We start from the raw sequence: 23,071 nt of genomic DNA, 5'->3' as shown, positions 1-23,071 counted from the left end.
AAAAGCTCTAAAAAGCCACTTTCCATTAAACAAACAACAGACAGGACCTCCAGGAACATGAATACCAGTGACACATTCTCCATGTAACTGCTCGGCCATGCAGACGTGGGTAGAAAAAAACATCAGTTTTTCAAAAACATCCTCAGGTATTAATACTGGTCCCCTGTTAGGAAGAGCACTTCCTCCCAGGCCTTTTAACCGTGCCTCCCACTGGAGATTTCTAAGTGAAGGAAGGCCTCGCGGACAGAAAGTAGTTCAGGGTTGGGATACACTAGGCTCTGCCCCGTAAGTAGCTGAGCGCCTCTGATCTAGCCCACTAGCCTCTCTGAGCCTCAGCTCCCTGGACCCTGACACAATGCAGCCTCCTTGGGAGCTTTGAAGGCTTCCTGCTGTTCCTGGATCAGTGGCCCGGGGCTGTGCACAACCTGGCCCCTGCCTGCCTCCAACCTCAGGCTTTGGGACACCCTCCCTGTTCACTGCCATCTGGCGCCCTGGGCTGCTGACGGTCCTCAATAGCCAAGCTCTTCCCGTCCCAGGGTCTCATCTGCCCCACTCATTCTTTCGTACCTGATCGGAGGCTTGTCCCCTTCATGAGTTCTGTGAGGGCAGGGGTCATGCCTCTCACCCATTTTGGTAGCCCCCATGCCCAGCACAGTGACCAGCACAGAGCTGAATATGGAGCTAAATCTCTGCGGAGCGAATGACTAACTGATTAACTGAAGGGCTATATAAAGCCAATGGCCACCTATGGCAGTAAATAAGAACGATCTTTCTCCGTTAGTATTCATCGCTTTCGCTGCCACTGGGGGCAGGAGTTTGTCGCCACTTTCAGAAGATGCAATCAGTGTTTCAGGACCCTGGGGTCATTGGCATGGTGTTCACCTATCCCTCAATGTCGCCCCTCCCAACTTGTGACCAGCACACATAAGCTCAGAGCCGAGCCGCTGCGGAGGCCGAGCTTGTTCCTGTCCGGCCTCGGGAAGTGACAGCGGACCGGCCAGACGCGCACTTCCTCCGGCAGCTGCCGCTGGGCAGGGACACACAGGCTGTCCCGTCCCCAGCTGGAGCCCGCGGTGCTGGCAGCGGACAGCCTGTTTCCACTGGTGGCGTTGCGGTGATGGGCACCTGACTCCCGCTTCCGGGGAGACGTCGGTCCTGGCCACGCCAGACCCCAAACCACGAAGGACACACACCCATCTTTGTGTTGGCCATTAAAGTCAAAGCTGGAACGCTGGAACAGGTGGATTGGAAATGAGTGGGTTCCTCATCATTCTGTTTATGTTCACCAGAAGACAACGGGGAGAGGAGGGTCACTGGAAAGCCCTCTCTTCCGACAGCAGTTCAATCTCGAGGGGAAGGCAGCAGCAGAAGCAGGGGTACTGCTACGGTACTGCCCTTAAGTGGGTATTTATAACATCCGCCTTAACCACATAGAGTGGAGGTTGCTGGTTGTCTTTGATAAATGGGAATCATCTAGGCCTAGACGGGAGTCTTCAGGGAGATAGACAAGGTAAAACTTCTTGAGACAGTCGAATATTTCACAACCTTTCTAAGTGCGTGGGGTTTTTCTGAATGGTCATTTTAGTCATGATATATATAAGAAAAAGGCTTATGGTGGACATTGGGACAAGATGTTTGAAAAGTGAGACATTAAAATCAAGTATTGTGTTTAAACATGCCAAGGGGCTTTTGTGAATAAATACTTGCTGCTTTTCTTTTTCCAAATGTTTATTTATTTTGAGAGACAGAGAGAGAGAATGAGCAAGCATGAGTCGGGGAGGGGCAGAGACAGAGGGAAACAGAGAATCCCAAGCAGGCTCTCCCCTGTCAGCTCAATGCGGGGCTCCATCCCATGAACTGTGAGATGGTGACCTGAGCCAAAGTCAAGAGTCAGACGCTTAACCAACTGAGCCACTCAGGCACCCCAATACATGCTTTCCATGGTATTTTTACAGCACTCTGAAATATTAAGTAAGAACCATACACAAAGAGAGACATTTGCTTTTTTTGTCCCTTTATTTTGTATCCATCCCTCTATCTCTCTATAGCTATCAACCTATGGACATACACTATTCATAAAGACTGTAATATTCTGAAAGTCAGAATTATTCATCTATCATGTAGGAAGTTCCTTTAATAAAGGTGGTGATGAGAATTCTAATTACTCACTAAAGAGCTCCTTCATTTATTCACTCAAGAAATATCCACTGAGTGGTGTCAAGGTGACAAGGCACAGACGTTGTGGGGGGCAGTGTGCAGCCGTGAAAACACAGCCCTCTGGCACGTGCATTCTAGCAGAGGGGATGCAGACAGCAAAGTTCTGGATGAGCCAGCAAACATGGTGTTTCAAATAGTGGCAAGCCTGTTAGCAGCCTCTTGGAGAATAGCACCTGGACTGGACCGCTAGGTGAAGAAGATCGCTACGACGTTTGTTAGAAAACTGAACGTCCTCTTTACAACTTAACCAACAACATTATTCTGTGCACTCCTGATGTCAGAAGCAGGTTAGGTAACGAAAAGAGTGAAAAAGCCAAATGCGTTTGGGGTCAGTTAAAAAACAGGGAATTGGGGGCGCCTGGGTGGCGCAGTCGGTTAAGCGTCCGACTTCAGCCAGGTCACGATCTCGCGGTCCGTGAGTTCGAGCCCCGCGTCAGGCTCTGGGCTGATGGCTCAGAGCCTGGAGCCTGTTTCCGATTCTGTGTCTCCCTCTCTCTCTGCCCCTCGCCCGTTCATGCTCTGTCTCTCTCTGTCCCAAAAATAAATAAACGTTGAAAAAAAAATTAAAAAAAAAAAAACAAAAAAAACCAAAAAAAACCAGGGAATTGGATGGGGCACCTGGGTAGCTCAGTGCGTTAAGCGTCCGACTTCAGTTTAGGTCAATCTCAAGGTTCATGAGTTCAAGCCCCGCATCGGGCTCTGTGCTGACAGCTCAGAGCCTGGAGCCTGCTTTGAATTCTGTGTCTCCCTCTCTCTCTGTCCCTCTCCAGCTCACACTCTGTCTCTGTCTCTCTCTGTCTCTCAAAAATAAGTAAACATTAAAAAAAAAAAAAAAAAGCAGGGAATTGGAGAATTGGCATGTGACCTTCTCCGACTTTCTCTTGCAAAGGCCCACCATGTTGATGCGTAAAACAAGGGTAAGAGTATGCTTTCCAAAATCACCGTGACATGAAAACAATGAGAGTGCCTCACACCAAGCACGGCAGAGATTACACGCATCCTAAGTCCACGCTTGCTCCTGTGTCTTGCCCTCGGGACAAAGTTAGCTACCCTTTCTAGCTTTCTGTGCTCATGCTTCTTCTCTTTCCCTGCCATCCACTGGTCCTACTATGTACTGATTATTTCCCAAGTGAGTTTTTAGTGCACACGTTCAAACTGAGAACAGGGCAAGCAAAGCACTAACATCACTCCCGCTACAGGACGGACAAACAATGCTGATGATAATGATTCTAATTACTGTATTATATGGCACGCCGATCACGTCCTGGGCTACCTGCATTACCTTCCATGCATTAAAAGCTACGTCTGATCCTAACACACACTGGCTGTCTACTGAAGAATGAGAGGTCAGGCTGCCAGAGAGAAGACAGAATGGAAAGGATCCAAAGGTGAGGAAGAACCTGAGTGCATGGTGGCTGGGCCAAATGTGAACTTCCTCTTCCAGCTCTAATGAGAATGACAGGGTCTGTGTGGCAGCTCTTTGGAGGCAGGGGAAAATGATCAAGCCAAGTCAGAATTTGGTACTAGATTACCTGGGCAAAGGTGAGCAGATCAAGAAGACAGAGAAGATGGGGGCAGGGGTGAGAATAAAGAAAGACAACGTTGTGACCGTCAATGGACCGTATTCAAATCTGAGGCTCTTAGATGCTGGAAAAAGTCAAACTAGCTGGGCAGAGAGCCAGGAGGAGGATAAATTAAAAAGAAGCAAAAAAAATAAATGCGTATAAGTGATTCTGGGTGAGTATCATTTGGGATTATTCTCGCATGCCATATTTCTCATACTTTGATGATATGACCTCTAGTCAAGCCACATAACGGTTACATAATTTCAGCAAATTGACATACAGCCACTGGCAGTCGAAGACGCTGTGAGTATTTGCCAGGAGTGCAGAAACAGCCAGGCTACGGTTCTGAAATGGGCACCCTTCCTCAGAGCCCGACTGGGAGGGTCATGGGGGTCGCACGGCCAGACCGTGATAGCTCATCTCCTGCACGGACCATCCAGGATCAGTCGTCGTGAGAATTTGCCAGTGGCTAAAGGTCTTCATCCTGGCACTGCAGATGCATGCCAGCGTCCGTAAAATGTGTCCTTTCCTACATAGCGGTGTCTTGTCTCTAGCTTACACATGTGAACACTGAACTTCAAAGAGCTGACAGGCAAGGAAAGTTGCAGAGCTGGGGGCAAACCTGAACTCTGACTACAGACGCGCCCAACTCTAAACCTACATCTGTGACTGTTGTGGCTAATCCTGAAGACACCCCAGGACCTCTCTGTAAGCACTGACTGCTATCATACAAGCAGAGTTACTTGCTTTTTCCTCCATGTTTCCACACTTCAATGAGCATATTAAAAGAACAAAGAAAAGCAGAAGAAAATGACATCATGTCAACATGGGGATTTACAATATTTAAACACTAACTTGTGTGCCAAGGAGCATTACTGATATTGAACAAGCAAAGAATTAAAGCTGTAATTGAGAACATTGTTGAAAAAAGAGTGGTATTCATCATTTGCTAATATGATATGTTACTAACTGCTAACCCTTTTTTTTCCAGACTGTTGGGGCTTCCCTAGTATGTATATCTATCACGAAACACCCGTCAATTAGGAACTAAAGCTACTGTCCATTTGTAGAAACACATCTATAAACAAATCCTCACTTACTCAAAGCAAGGGGAAACAGCCTTTTTGATATGTACTTTTCAAAGCAAGGAATCATTCGTGGTTTGCAAAACTCCCGTTCAAAAAGATTGCTAGTCATTGAATTCTTCAACTATGGGGAAAAAACTGAGGGGAAAGGATCACGAAAGCTGATAATCATGGTGGCATAATGAATTAACCAGAACATGATCTAATTCTAGGCCTGAAATAACTCTTTGGTAATGCACAGAGTTCAAACCAAGTGTAAAGATACCTACAATTCATCGCCCGGCTTACTTTTATTCCCTTATTGACATCGGCCCAAGTTTGATCATTAGCAGTGAGAAGTATTTTATAGCAAGCATGTTTACAGAAGCCTGTGTTTGTCCCTTCATGTACAAGTACAGACACAATGTAGCACCAAAGGAAGTGTCGAAATGTTCCCGGTGTACTCCAAAGGAGGATGACAAGAAGAGATCTTTCAAATTAAGCTAAAAATACTTAACAGGAAAACGGGGAAGTCCTCGTTTGCCCCATCGCCGCGGACAGGTAGGTCTTCCAATGTCATCACATTTATTTTCCATTAGATTAAAAACCCTGCTGACACCTTTCCTTTGTAGACCTTTTCTGCGTAGTGAACAGCCACGAATTACAACCACGCCTGGCCTTTTGATTTCCGCTCCTGTTCCTCCATGTGTTACACACAACCAGGTATGAAGCTGGTTTTCTCTCTAGAGAACTCGAATTAGTAAGAGGGGCTTGGATGAAAGACTGGCCATAGGCACTGCCTCTAGACAGTGGATTCCATCATAAGTGAGTAAGTCCGTATCTCCGTACAGGCTACTAACTAACGTCTGTGAAACAATATTACTGGCCCAGTAACTGGCTCTAAAATCCACTGTAGTGATACCTGACCGGCATCCCGGGTCAGGCCCAGTGTCACGTGATTGTGTTCGTCCTCAGAGGCCGTGGGTCTTGCAAATGCAGGGCCCGCCAAGCGCTGACCCTTTATCAAAGAAACACATACTGGATTCGGGGGAAATACATACCTGATTGCACTTGCAGACAAGTGACCATAGGAACCACTTGCTGAAGAGCTGCTGCGGGAATTATTGAGAATCGTGACCAAGGAGTTGGGAGATGTCCTTATCATAGTCTGAAGGTCAAAGCTGTGATCGGACAGCGGTGATATGGACAGTGTACGTTTTCGGCTCGGCCTGGCTGACAGCCTGGGGCTGGGGAATCTGGTGCCTGTTATATAAACAAAACGGAGCCCGATTACCTGCGGTTGTACTCAGTACCTATTTATTGCTACTCGCCTGGGTGGAAGAAGCCGGCAACTTGCGGTGACAAGGACCTCTCCACCCACTTGTGATCTACTGGCTACAATTGAGGAAATTAGGGAGAAATATTTATCTTCCAGGGCTTACCTCAGGGGAGCTCTGTTTATTAATGTGCAGGCAAAATGATAAATTGCTAAACAAAAGGGAAAGACTTTCATGTGTTATCCCTCTCATTTCTAGTGATTTATGAATCTGACGGCTGCTTAGATATTCCCATCATTAATTCACCACAAGCGACGAAGACAGTGGTTCCCACAGTCACACAACACAACCCCCTCCCCATCCCAACACACACCATTTTAAGGCAATGAGCCGAAGGAGAAAATGAATTAAAGCATCCTCAGATTAAAAATTCAGCTTAGTTAGGCTCTCATTTCCCCATGATTTCTATAGTTATCTGATCCATGTATACTTAGAGCTTTACTAAAACTACCGATAAATGCATTATCCTAAATTAATGGCTCTCAATTGGGGGCAACTATGCCCCCAGGGGACATGTGACAACATCTGGAGACGTTTTGGTTATCACATTTCATGGGGTGCTACTCGTATCTAGTGAGTAGAGGCCAAGAATGCTGCTGAACAGCCTGAGATACACAGGGCAGCCCCCCACGACGAGAAATCATCTCTCCCCACTAGTGCCTACACCGAGGAACCCTGCCTCAGTCCCCTACACTAAAGGCATGAGTCCCAATAAACATTACAAATCTCAGGATGCGGTTTGTTTGCAGATTTTCCAAATCTAGAAAAAACAGATTTTTTAGGGGGGAGGGGAAACCATGCAAACATTATAATGAGAGCTGATGAATCTAGTTTAATTCTCTGGACCTTGCTTCTCCAGTCAGAACTAATAGGGAAGAAAGCATTTATTTATAGGAATCTCAGTTTTTATTAAGATTCCCCCGATGAAGCTCTAATCTGAAGGTCAGTAACTCCTACTTAAATGAGTGCCAACTTAATAATACAATGCTTTTTATCTAAAGAGTTAAAAACTGAATGCCTATTTGCCTTCAATTTGGTAGATACTAGAGGTCTGAATTTCAGGAACTAGTATCAATGTGTCTCAGAGGCCCACACTCCTGCTTTTTCTAAGGTCACATTTACATTACAGAGTCATCAAACTAAAGTTTAATGAAAGAATGAGAACATCATCCCACTCCATAAGAGGCACATCAAACATGATTAGCTCTGAGTAACAATGGAGGGTTTCTATTTCAGAGTATGGGTATACCTGCATATGTAGACACGGCAATTTAGTGACAGCCAAAACCCTGAAGTAGAAGGTAAGCCTTCTTGATAGAAAAAAGTCAAGGCACTTGGGTCTCTGGAAAATTCAATGGGAATCTTTTCTTCACCATGGACATTGACACAAGGTAACAATCCAACATGCTTCAAGATATTTAATGAAATAGAAGAATATGAAAGATTCTATAGATAATACTATAAAGAGATATACTTTATAGTTAGAAAAAATAAATGGCAAACCGGAGCTTAGGAGGTTAAGTTAGCATCATCCATGTATAAACTTGGAGAACCAGTGTGAAAGACGAGTATGGTACCTATTCAAATTTTTCTTTCAGAGATTCAAATTTGGGTTCTTCATTTAGATTAATTTCATTACCAGCCTGATTTAGGCCACACTAGTAGAAATATAGCCTTCCCAACTATGTACACATCTTTTAGTGTCTAAATTAGCATCTTACTTTTACTATGGCATCTGCCTTACACACAAATGTTTCACATTTACTCACCAGGAGAGGCTAATTTCATCATAGTTTTCGATGAAGAAACACCGAGGACACACCAGACTTACTGTCCACCTCCATATAATCCTCAGCAATAACCCTTCTCAATGGGTCTCAGTTGCCACTGGCAGAGTTAAGAGTGACAGGACATTCTAGACAGAGATCATCCCTGGAACACCTCTAATTTTTTAAATCACTAGATGAGGTGGCTATCTGATGCTATAAAGCGACAAAGGCCTCATACCCCCTTATATCATCCAAAGAGAGAGCCCAGCGGCCTTCCTTCATCCCTGCCATGGAAACCTTTACATTGTCCATGGCCTGGCTAGTCCAGCCCGTCTGTTTTTCCCTCCAAGATGGGCGCTTATATACGTCAGTTTCCACCAATACCAATAATACAGTTTTCAGGAGCCCTCAACTCTAGAATGTCCTTTATAGGGATTACTTGCTCTCCTATCTTTTAAGGTCATTAATCCCAAAAAATTAGGAATTAGAGCCATAAAACAGACTGGCTTCTTCAAACATGCAACGTAGGGTACTCTACCCTGTAAGTGGCTGAAACCCAGATATGCCCATTGCTGGCACATTAAAAAGTCGAGTGCTCGTTAAAACCAGTTTCTTGTGGTTTCTGCCACCTGAAGAGTCCTGAAGATCTGGTTCACAGTGGATCACAATGACCGGCTAGATCCCGGCCAGGCTCTGCCTCTGCAGGTACACATCCCACTTAGGCATTTAATTTACAATTGTTTTGCTTCTCCACTGGAAAGTCTCCTACGACTGAAATGCTGGGTACTCTTCTTATGTTGTGTTTAGCTAAATGTCATTTCCATTTTCTTAGCAGGAAGATAATATTTTAAGCACTTTCTAACCCTTGAATATACTCTACCTAACCCCCTAATAATCAAGCAAACAGAGAAAGTCAGCATTTTGGAACAGTGATTTGGAATCCTCTGTCAAGGGGAACAGCTAAAACACAAGGTGAACATTTTAAAAACAGCTGAAAGAGGGGCACCTGGGTGGCTTAGTTAAGTGTCCAACTCTTGATTTTTGGCTCAGGTCACGATCTCAGAATTCAAGAGTTCAAGCCCCCCTTTGGGCTCCACGAAGAACCTGCTTGGGATTCTCTCTCCCTCTCTCTGCCCCACCCTATCTCTCTCTCTCAAAATAAATAAATAAACTTAAAAAAAAAAAAGCTGAAAGAGAAAGAGATGTGGCCCAGTTCTTCACTGATTATATGGATTCCTTCTGAAATATAAGCCCGAGCATTCTTAGCATTCCAACACAGATATCTCTGATCTGGCTTTCTGTTAATTGTTTTGTTTCTCTGCTCTAATAAAAAATTCTGACAAAGAAAAAGGAGGTTTCTTTTTATGTGATGAATGATAGGACATCTAAATTCCTACTTAATGACAATCAATTTAACATATACTCAGGCAAATTAAAATTCCTTTAATTAGTTTTTACAAAGTAAAAGGGTAGCTTCATCCTTTATTTAGATAAAAACCGCCATTGCCTGACTAAACACATTCTCATCAAATATAGAAGGTAATATGGGCTGACCTTCCAAGGATTCTCCCTTATTTTAATTCTTTATTTGCAGATTTTTAAATAACTAATTTGCATAATAACGCTGAACTTGTTTTTTTCAACAATCCCTAATTGAAATGTGATTATGATGAATCTGAAATATAAGCTCTTGACTCTATAAAGCCAAACAACGAAACCCCTGCAGAAGATGTAACACGTTTCTTCTACGTGGTGTGTGGTAACGAATTCCCCAATGGAAACCATCGTAAGTTAGGATCCTATGTGACACACTGCGTTATTTCATGGCCGTCAGGAGACTAAGGCCGTAGATCTTACTCTGTGTAAGCCAATCACCCTCTCTTTACTCCAAACCCGAAGGCTGAATTACTCACCACTGCTAGTGAGCGGACCAATGTTATACCTTTGTCACATAAGAGTCCAGAGAGACCGTAGATGAGAAAGCACTGCTACCGGGAAAAACAAACAAAACCCAGAGCAAATGCCCAACTCAAAGCCATACAGTTGTCATATTCATAAGGGTCGTGGCTTTCGCTGACACCTCCGATGATGCTTCACGTCCTCTTTCTGGCACCTGGCAAATGGAACTTAAGGAATCTGAATAAATAAGAACTCTTGGATGTTCTGGACCATGGTATTTATAGGCTCATTTGTCTACATGGCTAGATAAGTGACCCAAAGGAATCATCAGAAGCCTTGAGGGATCCAAAAATAAGGGATATAAAAAGCATTGGGGCACCTGAGTGGCTCAGTGGTTAGGTGTCCGACTTCAGCTCAGGTCATGATCTCGTGGTTCGTGAGCTCAAGCCCCACATCGGGCTCTGTGCTGACAGCACAGAGCCTAGAGCCTGCTTTTGATTCTTTGTCTCCCTCTCTCTCCGCCCCTTTCCCACTCATGTTCTGTCTCTTTCTCTCTCTCAAAAATAAACATTAAAAAAAATTTTAAAAAAAGCATCAAATGACGCCCTTATCTTCTACTGTTATGTCCTAAAAATAGCTCTGGTTTGGAAATGCTTTTTATTTTTCCTAGATAAAAGGTCTTCGTGAAATATAATTTTTCATGTAAAAAAAACATGAGGCAAAATAACTCCATGGACAAATTTAAAAACCAAGTACAGATTTAAAAACAAAATCAATTCCCAAAGCATAAAATCCAGAAAACCAAGGAGTGAACTGGGTGAAGCACATCCATGGAATCAAACACGTTCCCTGATTTTGTTATCACGACCATCAGGGCAGGAGAGCTTTTTGAACAGCTGCCAAATTACAATCGCCGGCATGTTCCAGCTCATCGGTATCCCTGAGCTCTGCAAGGAGTCTCGGGATGGCCAGATCTGTGGAAGCTTCTTAGCAAACCAAAGAAAGGAGTGCACCAAATGTTCTTTCCCCTTCTCTGGTTTCAGAAGTTAGACAATCACCTCGTCTTTGCATCTTCCTCTGTAATTCACGCGTTAGCATCTGCCACCACCAGGACTACAGAAAACAGCCCCATCACTTACTGTCCATGGCGTGAAGATATTCCATGTGGATGGCCCCAGCGCCAGCAGTGGCCGCGGAGGGAATGATGTCTGCATAGGGGCTGCGCTGGCCAGCTAGCAGAGCCATCTGGTGATAGTATTCTGCTGGGCTGACCCCGGCGTGGGGGGCTAGGAGAGGAGACAAGGAAAGCGTGGTGACTAGCTGAAAGAAGGTCAACAAGAAACGCTTCTGGAGGCAACGTACGTCTGCTGAGCCATCCACGTCAGTACTCCCTTTTATGGCTTATTCTAATAAAACAGCCGGAGCTCAAACTGTGTTTTCACTGAAGTCTGCTCTAGAGAGCTTCTATTTGAAAAATAAGACAGAAACAGGGAGGGAGGCAAACCATAAGAGACTCAAATACAGAGAACAAACTGAGGGTTGCTGGTGGGGCGTTGGGTGGGGGGATGGGCTAAATGGGTGATGGGCATTAAGGGGGGGCGCTTGTTGGGAGGAGCACTGGGTGTTCTACGTAAGTGATGAATCATTAAATTCTACTCCTGAAACCATTATTACACTATATGTTAACGAACTTGGATTTAAATAAAATTTTTTTAAAAAGGATAGAAAAAAATGAAAATAAAACTGAAAAATAGAAAAAATAAAATACATCCTAAAAATTTGTAAGGCTAGTTTAAAGAAATAACCAAGAATTCCAAATGATTAGAATGTATATCTATTCTCCTCCCCACGTTCCCCCCGTCCCCAAGTTAAATTGTTTCTTATATGAAATCACCATAGGTTCACATTTCTTACAGTGGTAGACAACTCAGACCACCGTGGTATCTTTCCGGACACACTCAAAATACTTCCCGAACCTTCTGGCAGGGGTGACCGAGTCAGCTCTCGCTACCTGGAGGGCCCAGGGCTTATAAGTGGAAAAGACAGCACAGCTTTAATAACACATGATGGGCTGATAAGCTGCAATTTTGTGTTCCATAATTTTAGAGCTCTTTTTTTTTTTTTTCCTTTTTTTCATTACAAAATCAAAAAGGAAATATACCTATCAATCTGGGGCAATTTACTGGCAAGAGTCAGCTCAGTAAGAGTGGGATAATCATGTGTTTCCACTGCCAATTTATGTGCAAAAGCGGCAAGACACTGTAGCAGTTCCGAGGGTGGTCTCCAGATTTTCCAAGAGCTGGATGCAAATCCCGACTCCTCCTCTTACCGCTGCTGCAAGGGGCTGTTGGCAACAATGATTGCAACAGCCCTTGGGAAGTGTTTACTTAGCACATAGCATTCCATCAGGAAAAGTTGGTTTTACAATTACTAGGTAGAAGCATGGGGATTCTAGCAATAGGTCTGTGTATGTTTTCCATCTGCATGCACATACTTTTTTCGTGATAAAAATATATGTAGATATATACAAACATCTCAGACTACACGTGAGAAACATCTGTGACTTGACTTTATGTGATGGAGTATTAGTTAGCCTCTTGAGAGGCAGGAAGAGGAAGGAAGAACGACCAATCAAAGAAAGCTTTATTCAGGAGCATCTGGGTGGTTCAGTCGGTTGAGAGACCGACTTCGGCTCAGGTCTCAGGTTTGTGTGTGGGTTCAGGCCCCACGTAGGGCTCTGTGCTGACGGCTCGGAGCCTGGAGTCTGCTTCAGATTCTGTGGTCTCCCTCTCTCTCTGCCCCTCCCCTGCTCATGCTCTGTCTCTGTGTGTCTCTCTCTCTCAAAAATAAACATTACAAAAAGTTAAAGAATGTTTCATTCATACTCATCATCAAATATTATGGAAAACAGATGAGAAGGTGCTTTAACTAGAGGTGCCACTTTCCACTGGCCCAATGAAATTTCTGCAAGGCAGGCATAATTCCAAGTCTGTTGTGAGCTGGTCGCCCTCACCCATCTCTCCCTCTCTTCTCCTGTACTGTCATTCCCATGAACTCCCAAGTACTCATGGAGATGGCTCTCCATTTTTTCCCCACTGTGAAACCAAATCCAAAACAGGAGAACTTAACTTGGGTCTGATTCTCTTACATTAATTTTTTTTTTCTTTTAATGTGAATCTTGTCCAAATGGCACAACTTATTCCTTAGGTACCTTACAACTCTACCCACTGCACTGAATCCAAAGGAAAGAAACGAGCCGACAGCCATTGCTGGACCACAGCTGCTCCTGGACTGTGACTGGAGAGATACTCACTGAGAAACCTCCTGCGATCCGTGCCCCGCCCTCCCCCCCCCCCCACTTCCTACCATGCACAGCCGGCCCCGGGAGGGGTCTGCAGGGAGGACGTGGGCGGTGCAGGTTCACACCACTACTCGGTGAGATGGCCTGCGTGGCGTTCCTGTGAGCTCCTACACAAGCACCAGCCGCTGCGGGCTGCCGTAGAAAACTCACAACCCATTATTTCTAATTAATATGGCTCACACCGTTCTGGACCTTAATTCAGATTCCAGCAATGGTGGACAAGTGAGTTTGCATATGTATGCACGTGATGGGAAAAGCTCTTCCTGAATCAAAGGAACGTTTCATAATTTGACAGTTACGGAATACACAGCTCCAATTAAAGACTCTTGTGAGAAGTAATTAATTGGGAAGCTAATAGAACCAACAGGAATTTGACCCTTGAGAGTTTAAAATGAGCATCAAGTATAATAAAATTAAAGTCAAAGTCTGGTTCTTTTCCCGTACATCCCTCTTCCAGTTCTCACTGGGCATGGCCAAGGATGGAGGGCACGTGCAACAGATCTAGACCATCATGTTCTCTAAGCCTTGCTGCTCAGAGCACGGTCCACAGACCAACAGCGCTGACGTGCCACCTGGGAGCTTTACAGTGTGCAGAACCTCGGCAGCCCCCCAGACCCACCCCCCGCACAGAATCACATTTTATCATCCTCCTCGGGTGGTCCGCGTGCACAGTGCAATTGGAGGTGTTCTGCACATGCAGAACAGAAAAGTCTCCATCGGAAGGTAAGCACAATGGCCGGTTACACGTGCATGCTGTGTGCACGTGGAGTGGCAGAACAGAACAGAGGATGGGAGCAACGTCTTTGGAGTCCCTGAGTGCCGGCTGTGAGTTCCACGTGCCACTTAGTAGCCACCGGGCCATGTTGCCTGTTACATGGCCCCTCTGCCCATTGCTCTCCTCGCCTGAAAATGGAGACGGTACCCCTACCCTCACGGAGGTGTCCCAAGGCTGAAGCGAAAGCATGCTCTTAAAGCACTTAGCACAGCACCTGGCACACGGGAAACATTCAGTAAACATCAGAGCTGCTCTATACCACGCTCCGGGTGAGGCACGATGGGTGGAACAGGGGGAAAGGGCTGGTCGGGGACTGACTTACCGTCTGTGGGGCTGAGCCCCCGGGCGGCCGAGATCATGGAGAGGGACGGGCTATGAAGAGACCGGATGTAGTCCATGTAGGGATTGATGTAGGGGTGCGGAGGGCTGAAGGGGGGCTCAGAAGCTGCAGCGGGGTTCCGGTGAGGGGAGATCCTGATGAAGGGCAGGTCTGAATACGTGGGGCTACTAGATAAGGCAGAAGGCCTGGACAGAAAGAAAACCAGACACAAGAGGTGCGGGTGAGACAAATATCTCCATAGGCACAGGCTGTCTGTGAAGGAAAAGAAGAAAGATTTTTAAGTGTCTTGGGGGAAAATTTATCAGCCATATACGTTTCCAGTACCATTACCTTAAAACCGTGGTGACAAATGCAGGCAGAATGGCTACCACGCGATTGTTTGGGCCAAGAAAATTAACCTGAGACATTTCGTGGCACTCTGAGTACAGAAAAATAAAGGTTGGCCTCTGGCTTCCCTTATGACAAAAAGTTCTACACACCAGGCACCTGAATTGAGCACAGTTCTGTGATTCTATGTTCCATTTGACCAGAACATTAGTATTACCACTGCGGACTTACCTCTCGCCATCATGGCGTTGCACTAAAAAAGAAAGACGGAGAAAAGGAATTGCAAATTCATCCGGTCACGCACACAGCAGAGTTGTCCACAAATAAAGAACGCTAATTGCAAACGTCTGCAAGAAATGGGACAGGAGACACTCTATATCCGTGTTTGAACGCTTACTGCAGGGGTCATGCAGCTGTGAGAAAAACCAGTTTTACAGATCTGGGCTTCACTGTTTGGGAGACCACTCCTCCTGTCTGTGTGAGCCAGCACTGAGAGAGCCTTTCCTCTGACACTCATGTTTCGAGTGGCGCCCTGGTCAGCCGTGTCCAGCAATGAAGTAATGAAGGAGTACCTGGGGCTACGAAGTTGGAAAAGAACGGGGTTTTGATCAAGTGCATGCCTTGGTTATAATGAGCTGATGAAAATAGATTCTAAAACACACTTTGCTGCCACCATGGCCTGAGTCACTCCTGGGGAGTCCTTCCCCAGGGGATAGAAGTTTCTAGAATGGCCAGTTTGGGCATCCACCCCCCCTCACCGCCTGGTTTCGTCTCCAATAGGAAATGTTTTGTGTGGGTAATCCAGTGAACTGGCTACGACAGGCTGAATGCCTGTGCTCTCCGCTTCCTCATTCACAGAGGGGATGGCCATAACAGCAAGAGGCCGTGATACAGACAGATCTACTGGAAAGGGCAAATTCCTCTTGCGCCACTGTGGCTTTAGGCGTAAGATGAAAGGGAGGGGAGAAACATTTTTTCATCACGCCTCCCGAAGCAAAGGTGCCCTGCCGGCCGGGTGCTGGGACCCATCACCCTGTCAGAACATAATCTTGGGAGAAGCCAGCTCCACCAAGTGCACAGCGAGGCACGAAATAAATGAAACCGAAGATCAGATAATGCATTTTGTCTCAGCGGAAAATAAAAGAGGGTGAAATATGGTCGGTGGGGGGGGGATATTCTCATTTGCTCTTTCTTACTCTTTTTCACTTTGAACTTAAAAAAAAAAAGGAGGCTTTTTATTTGTTATTCAGATGCTACTTTTGGTGAAAATAAAAATCCAGAGTTTTCTAAATTTACACGTGGGCAGAGGGAGAATTCACCACCTGACAACAATTTCTTTTCAAAACAACTTGAGGCTTTCTGCACCCACTCAGAAACTAGTAAAATTACTTACACTTACATAGAAATCAGCACAACCTAGGAGGCTCTCCTATTTTAGCTTTTTATGACAAAACAAGTTGGCTCTGTGTCCTTGGTTAAATCCGAAGTTCCCCCCAGACATGTTGCTACTTTAGAGCATGGGGAGCCTCCAGTTCACTAATTCCCTTTCTACTGGAAAGGAAAATCAATCTTTCCAGTTTGATTCAAAAGTAATTCCTACAAAATACAAATCTATCTGTAGATTTATGATGGGAGACCAACACAGCAGAGAGGTGGAAACGCAGACATTTCAAGAAATCCACTAGGTAACAGCCTGTGATCCCCAACATACTCGATCTCAACAGTTTGGACTAAAACTCGGTGGGGGCGGTGGCATTTCTTTTTCCTTTTAGACAAAAATGGCAACCTGTAATTTTCCTGGAATTCCAGAATTGACCAGGGTCGTGAGAATATTCCTAGAGGCCTAGATTTCATTTTGAAGAATCATACACAGGAAATAAATAAATAAATAAATAATCAGCATCCAGAACAACGTGAAAATTCCAGAGGCGGGGCTGGGACGGTCACCAATCCCAGGGAAGCAAGGAAGCCAGGAGACAGGCGAGGCCCACCTACCTCCTCGTGCAAGTCCATGGAAATCTGACATCTGCACCCGCCCGCACCTACATTTGACCCATACCCACAAGAAGACTGAAGAGAACTGCAAGGAGCAGCCAGGAACGAGGACTGGTCACGGCCTCCCCACAAGATGCCAGGGCCCCGCCCTCCCTCTGCACACCAGGAAGGAGCAATAGCAGAGAAGAGGGCCGGTTCCTCGTGGAGGCGAAGCCGGGAACCTTCACCCACTGTGGTAAATGCCACGTTCACGCATGTCCCTTCCAGAGACATGATGCTGAGGAGATATGAGGTCTGATAAAGGTGGTAGGACATGCCTTCAGACAGGAATGCAAGTAAGAAAGCTGTCAAGTTATTTAATTGCCCTAGAGCAACAAACCTTCTACTATTCACAGGCCAGCCATCCCCAGGATACAAATAGGAAAATGCTCAATAAGGGTTACCCAGTGAGGGGGCCATCAGGAATTCTGGACACAGGTGAGTCAGACCACCAGACCAGTGGTACCGTGGAAGGGCTTGGGGGCTGAGGGGAACCCATGTGTGACTTCGTATGCAATGACCACCGTCTGTTAGTCCTTATGGGTAAAATGGGAAGGATTCCTACCCCCTGGAGGGTCTTGGCAACTTCATCCAAGGAAAACCTTATGCACTGAGTCTGGTATCTAATAAATGTTCAATGTGTGCATATATACATACATACATATTATACTAATTTGTTCTACTCTTAATATACATACGTATAAACAAACATGCATACATACTAGGGATGGCAAATATAGCATACTATGAGATTGTCAAACACTGACATATTGGAACCCTCTTTTCAAAGCAATACCTGTCTGCTTCGTTCCCCAACCCGACAGAGCCCTAGAAGCGCCTCCTTGGATTTCCAAGTAAAATCGTAAAACCACATAAGGTGGTTAAAGCATGAACTCAGTAATTTTTTTATGTTTATTTATTTTTGAGAGTGAGAGAGACAGAGCACGAGTGGGAGAGGGGCAGAGAACGAGGGTGAAGAGAATCTGAAGCAGGCTCCCAGCTCTGAGCTGTCAGCACAGAGCCCAACAGGGGGTTCGAACTCACAGACTATGAGATCATGACCTGAGTCGAAGTCGGACGCTTAACCGACTGAGCCACCCAAGTGCCCCTGAACTCAGTAATTAAATGCAAGAGCTTTGAAAACACTGGACTTGAATGCAGTCTGTCACTAACTCTGTCACTGAAGGTTAAGTTCCCTTTTACACAACGTGGAACAATAGCTCCCTCCTGGGAGGGGCTCCGTAAATGCTAAAAAAGCCCTGGGCACTCAGTAAATGGTGGTGGTTGCTGATGTTCTTGGTGGTCCTAAGAACCACCCAACAAAACTGGTGTGTGTGACTCTGAACTCAGCAAACAAGTGTCCAAATGGCAAGACTTTTGGACACTCCTTTCCAATTTCCCTGCTGTTCCAAATTCTTGGCAGCGAGATCATCTGTCAGTTATTTTGTTTTAAACCGTAAAGCAAATCTGAGAGGGCAGGCTGAGGTCTTTAAATGTAACAGGTGGATGTGTTCAATGCTTGTATAGAAGCGCCATTCAAGATTACAACCAGACGGATGGATTCTTGAAGGAGGAGAAGGTGGGAGGTGTGGAGGAGGCACCCACAAAAATCTTCCCTATAAATGACATGTATTCTTTCACAAATTATCATAAACTTGACCTGGTAAATATCTGCCAAGCTTACTAAAAGTCTACACTGGGGATTACAATACCACCAGGAAAAGAAACTACAGCCGTCTTCTTCTTGGTTTATATTTTTAGTAGATACACAGAAACGGAATTGAAGATTACCGTTGTCTTTCTCTGCCTTTATAGCTTTCTGTTCTCTCCCTGTTCTGGGGCTGTACGTGGCTCGCTCTCCGAAGGCGGCAAAAACCACGGAGAGAAAAACCCAAACAACAAACATTCTAGGAAGAACACGGACACTTAGAACCTGCTCCAAGAACAGAGATTCTGTGCTATTTATGTTGTCGCCAAAGAGTATAGAAGTATGCCTGGGACCCTCCAAACTAAATCATACAAACTGCTGTCTGGGAAGCAGAGGCCCAAACCACAGAGGGTTGTCAGGGCGCCGCTGATGTCCCGTTACCCCTCCACATTGGCTCACGTGAACGAGGCCTGGCGTGCCCATCCAGGGATGACACCCCATATTCCGTTTCCAGTTCTTCCAAGGCCACAAAAACCCAGTGAAGGGCTGTCGTGTGGTTTCCACATTACCCAACAGGTAGACGATGTACAGTTTCAGAAAGAAAGAAGGTGGGGATCATTTTGGTGTTCTCCCAAAAGACAATAAAGCAATATAAAGTTGTGTTTGTGGAGACAACTTGACCTCGGATTAGGTTCTTCACAAGGTCATGAAAATAGACTACGATGAAAAGAATAGTGGATTCTTATTAGAGCATTTTTTAACGGCAATACTATGATAAACCTAAAAACAAAAACACGTATTGCAGAGGATAACTGGACTTCTTAGTTAGAATGAAATAGCATTGTATAATCTAATTTGTTACTGCCTTTTCATCTATCTTATTGGGTTACTGAAATGCCAAGATTAAAATCACAGTATTTAATCACCTGCATTACCCATTATGAGAGCATTAAACCAGGTTTATATGCTGGATTATCACAATGGCTTTCACATCGCTTGGGACACTGGAAACGTACACATACTTCTTGCACCTTTGCATGAGGGCTCCAACTACCAGAAGAATGAAGTGTTGGGGTTTTTTACCTAACAAGTTTACCTTTTGTTTAATTTTGTTCTTTGTATAACCAGTAGATACTCTTCATATTCAAGAAGTGGCCTACCAGAGAACAAAGGGGAGTTATCCCTTATAATGTATTTTTAACCAACTAATTAATTATTCAATAAGCATGATTTTAATAAATCAAACTTTATAATAAAAATTAGCTTTCCATTCAGTGAAGGAAACAAATAACACAAACGTCCGTGGCTAATACGCTAGACGCCCGTCAGAAACTTGCACAATCCTGGACTTCACCTTTTCCTCCATTCAGGGTGAGCATCCAGATAACCTCCCTCTGTCCCAGGAGCATCGTGTGACCCTGAAGCGTACAGACAGCTGTGTCGATTACTCTCTATTTGCCAGCCTTACCCCTGGAGCCACTGCATGCCCAGGAAGGCTGGTCTGTACAGACTCCCTTGATGGGCTGACTTTCCCTCTGGATTCTACTAACGAGATGCACTGGCAAGAGCTGGTGCTAGAGGAAAGAGTCAAGGTATTTACTCCCCTCACTTGCTCTCGCTGGCTGGAGTTTCACTGGTGGCGTTCCAATCCCAGGCCACAACTCCAGAAGCGTAATCCCATCCGAGGCTCTAGCCCCCACTGAATCACTTTTCCCTCCAATCTGCACCTTCAGATTAGGGTTGGCAACTGCTTCCAACTTCTGCTAGTCCTGGAGGCTTTCCTATCACTTTGGGGGCCTTTAAACTTGTCCACCCCTGTGTAAATACCTGCTCCGTTAAACTGCCACAGCCTTGGGGTGTCTGGGTGGCTCAACTGCTTAAGCATCTGACTCTTGGTTTCCGCTCAGGTCGTGATCTCACAGTTCATGGGTTCAAGCCCTGCATCAGGCTCTGCACTGACAATGTGGAGCCTGCTTGGGGTTCTCTCTCCCCCTTCTCTGCCTCTCTCTCTCTCGAAAATAAACAAATAAACATTAAAAAAACAGCTGCTACAGCCCTAGCTGACAGCATGGATCCGTTTCAGATCCCAATGCCATCACCTTTAGAGCTAAAGAGTATTTCCCAGGAGTGTGTAACTGACTTCAGGCTTTTACAAACTTACCGTGTTGGATTTCAGTTTTTAAAAACTACATGCATAACTACATAGATGAATATTTTTAATGATATGTTCATTTGATACACATTTTATGGAAAAGCCACTTACTAAGAATCCATTATGATTTCACCACTTGGAGGAATTTCAGGAAACAAAATACATGATCATTTGGTCCCTGCTTTCAAAGAGTTTATAGCCACAAGGATGAACAGCATATTCAGGTGAATGTCTAACCAGCAAGTGCTGAGCGAGTGTTATCTGTTGAGTCAGAAAGCACCAACAGGAAGCTTCCAGGATGCATGTTGGTTACAAAATATATGGAATGTGAACTGCACTACAAAATGAAGATATGATTTGAATAGAAGTGGCCTTTGAAGATGAAGGTGAGTATATTGCTTGTTGTACACATTAGTGCTAGGGTGCTGAATATTATCTTATATAAAATTCAAAGGCTATGGTTAAGTTCTTTAACAAATAAAACAGAAATACTTGTTTTAATGGTAAAACATTATTTCAAAGGATTTTCCCAAATGATTTTCTTATTTGTGTTTCCTATTTACGTCTGAGTATAAAAGCAGTTTATATCCATAAATGAAAAAGTTGAGATTATTTCAAATCAGCATTAAAAAAGTTACTCCCTGGGGTGCCTGGGTGGCTCAGTCGGTTAGACAACCAACTTCGGCTGAGGTCATGACTTTTTGGTTCATGGGTTTGAGCCCCACATTGGGCTCTGTGCTAAGGGTTCAGAACCTGGAGCCTGCTTCAGATTCTCTGTCTCTGTGTCTCTCTGCCCCTCCTTGACTCCCCCACTAGCACTCGTTCCCTCTCTCTCTCCCTTTCAAATATAAACAAACATTAAAAAAAAATTTTTTTTAAGTTACTCCCTATGTCCAAGCTATCCAGATCTAACCAAAATCAGTATTTTAACTTATTTAGTACCAGCACTTTTTTCACGTGTTATGTACTTTTTAAATACTCAAATTTTAAATTATACTTTCTCCCTCAATATTAAAAGGTTCCTCTAATATCTTTTACCAGACTGCACATCAACATCATCAATAAGTGCAGTGCAGAGTAAAGCCATCATGAGTCATCAGTACACATCCACAGAGTTGGCTAAAATTAAAAAGAGGGACAGTGGCAAGTGTTGATGAGGATCTGGGGCAACAGGAACTCTCAAACAATGTGCATATATAAGCTGGCACGACATCTTTGGAAAACAGCTGGGTATTACGTACTCGAATAAATGCACACCCTATGGTCCAGCCATTCCTTTCCTTGATACATCCACAACAGTAATGTGTGCACGTGTGCCACAATGTCCTAGACCATTCAGAGCAGCGTTATTCATGTTAAAATCGGAAACATCCAAATATCCATCAACACCAGAATGGTGGGGCGCCTGGCTGGCTCGGTCAGTGGAGCGTGAGACTCTCGCTCTTGGGGTTTTGAGTTTGAGCCCCACACTGGTTGTACAGATTACTTAAACAAATAAAATCTTTAGAAAAAAAAAACAGTACAATGGGTAAATAATTCATACAATGAAACAGGGAACGGCTATGAAAAATGACCAACCACAATGTGGAAAAGCTCACAATGTTGAATGGAAGAAGCCCGGTTACAAAAAGGGTATAATATACTGTATGAGCCCATTTATATAAAGTTCAATAACAGACAGATCTGAACGCTAGCATTAGGATAGTCAGGCTAATGTTTACCTTTGGGTATGTGGGCTTCCAGGGTGCTGGTGTTCTATTTCTAGATTTGGCTAGTGGTCAGAGGTTCTTACTTTGTGATAACTCATTACAATTCATTGAGCTATATGTGTATGTTTTATGTTTTATGTTTTTTTAAAAAGGAGACACACATCTTTATGTGCCACAGTGGTTTCAACCATTTCCATTAAATTCAGACAGTCAAATAGATATATATGTATAGTTCTTGAAATTTACGAATTATTGATGCATAAAAAATACCATAAATAATAACATTTACTGCTGTTAAACAGACAATGTAGTTGCACATGAGTGTAAATTCGAAGTAAACCATGGAGGACAGGCTTCTGTATGTTAATTCTGGGGGAGGAAAGGTCCTGCTAATAAGCCAACCAAAGGGAGAGGCCACGTGAATATCCCCAACCCTTGTCAGTCACCTCCTCTGTCAACTGAACCAACACTATATAGCTATCACATGGATAATGCAATTGTTTGTGGCTGAATTTGACTTGATTCCTTCCTGAGAAGGCTGCAAAGAATAACTTGACAAAATTTACCTCCCTTCTGTACTGTAAATATAATTCTGTGTTAACAGATTGAGATTTCAAGGTCAGGAAAACAGTCAAAGAATTTTTAAAAGAAAGGCCATTCAGAAGGTACAATACGGGGGAATGTAGGTAATGGTACTATAATGGCACTGTAGGTGCCAGAGGGTGGCCACGCTTGTGGTGAGCACAGCAACGTGTACAGAGTTGTCTACACACGACCATGAGCACCCGAAACGAATGTAATATTGTGTGTCGGCTATACTCAAATAATAATAATAGTAAAATAAATAGCAAAGTCCATTCAGGTAACCACAATG

General features: G+C 44.5%; 1 protein-coding gene across 2 annotated transcripts in view; it reads right to left on the bottom strand.

Moving 5' to 3' along the window:
* GLI3 (GLI family zinc finger 3) overlaps positions 1-23,071 on the bottom strand; it is a 281,557-nt gene that overhangs the window by 81,933 nt on the left and 176,553 nt on the right. For both annotated transcript variants that reach the window (XM_030307709.2, XM_030307710.2), the window contains exons 5-7: positions 14,310-14,512; positions 10,991-11,137; positions 5,908-6,109 (exon numbers count right to left, since the gene is read on the bottom strand). In XM_030307709.2, the coding sequence (XP_030163569.1) occupies positions 5,908-6,109; positions 10,991-11,137; positions 14,310-14,512 (552 nt within the window). The remainder of the gene's footprint in view (positions 1-5,907; positions 6,110-10,990; positions 11,138-14,309; positions 14,513-23,071) is intronic.

This window comes from Lynx canadensis, chromosome A2 (genome assembly GCF_007474595.2).
Source record: "Lynx canadensis isolate LIC74 chromosome A2, mLynCan4.pri.v2, whole genome shotgun sequence".
Lineage (NCBI taxonomy): Eukaryota > Metazoa > Chordata > Mammalia > Carnivora > Felidae > Lynx > Lynx canadensis.
This window is presented reverse-complemented; position numbering and strand designations above follow the sequence as displayed.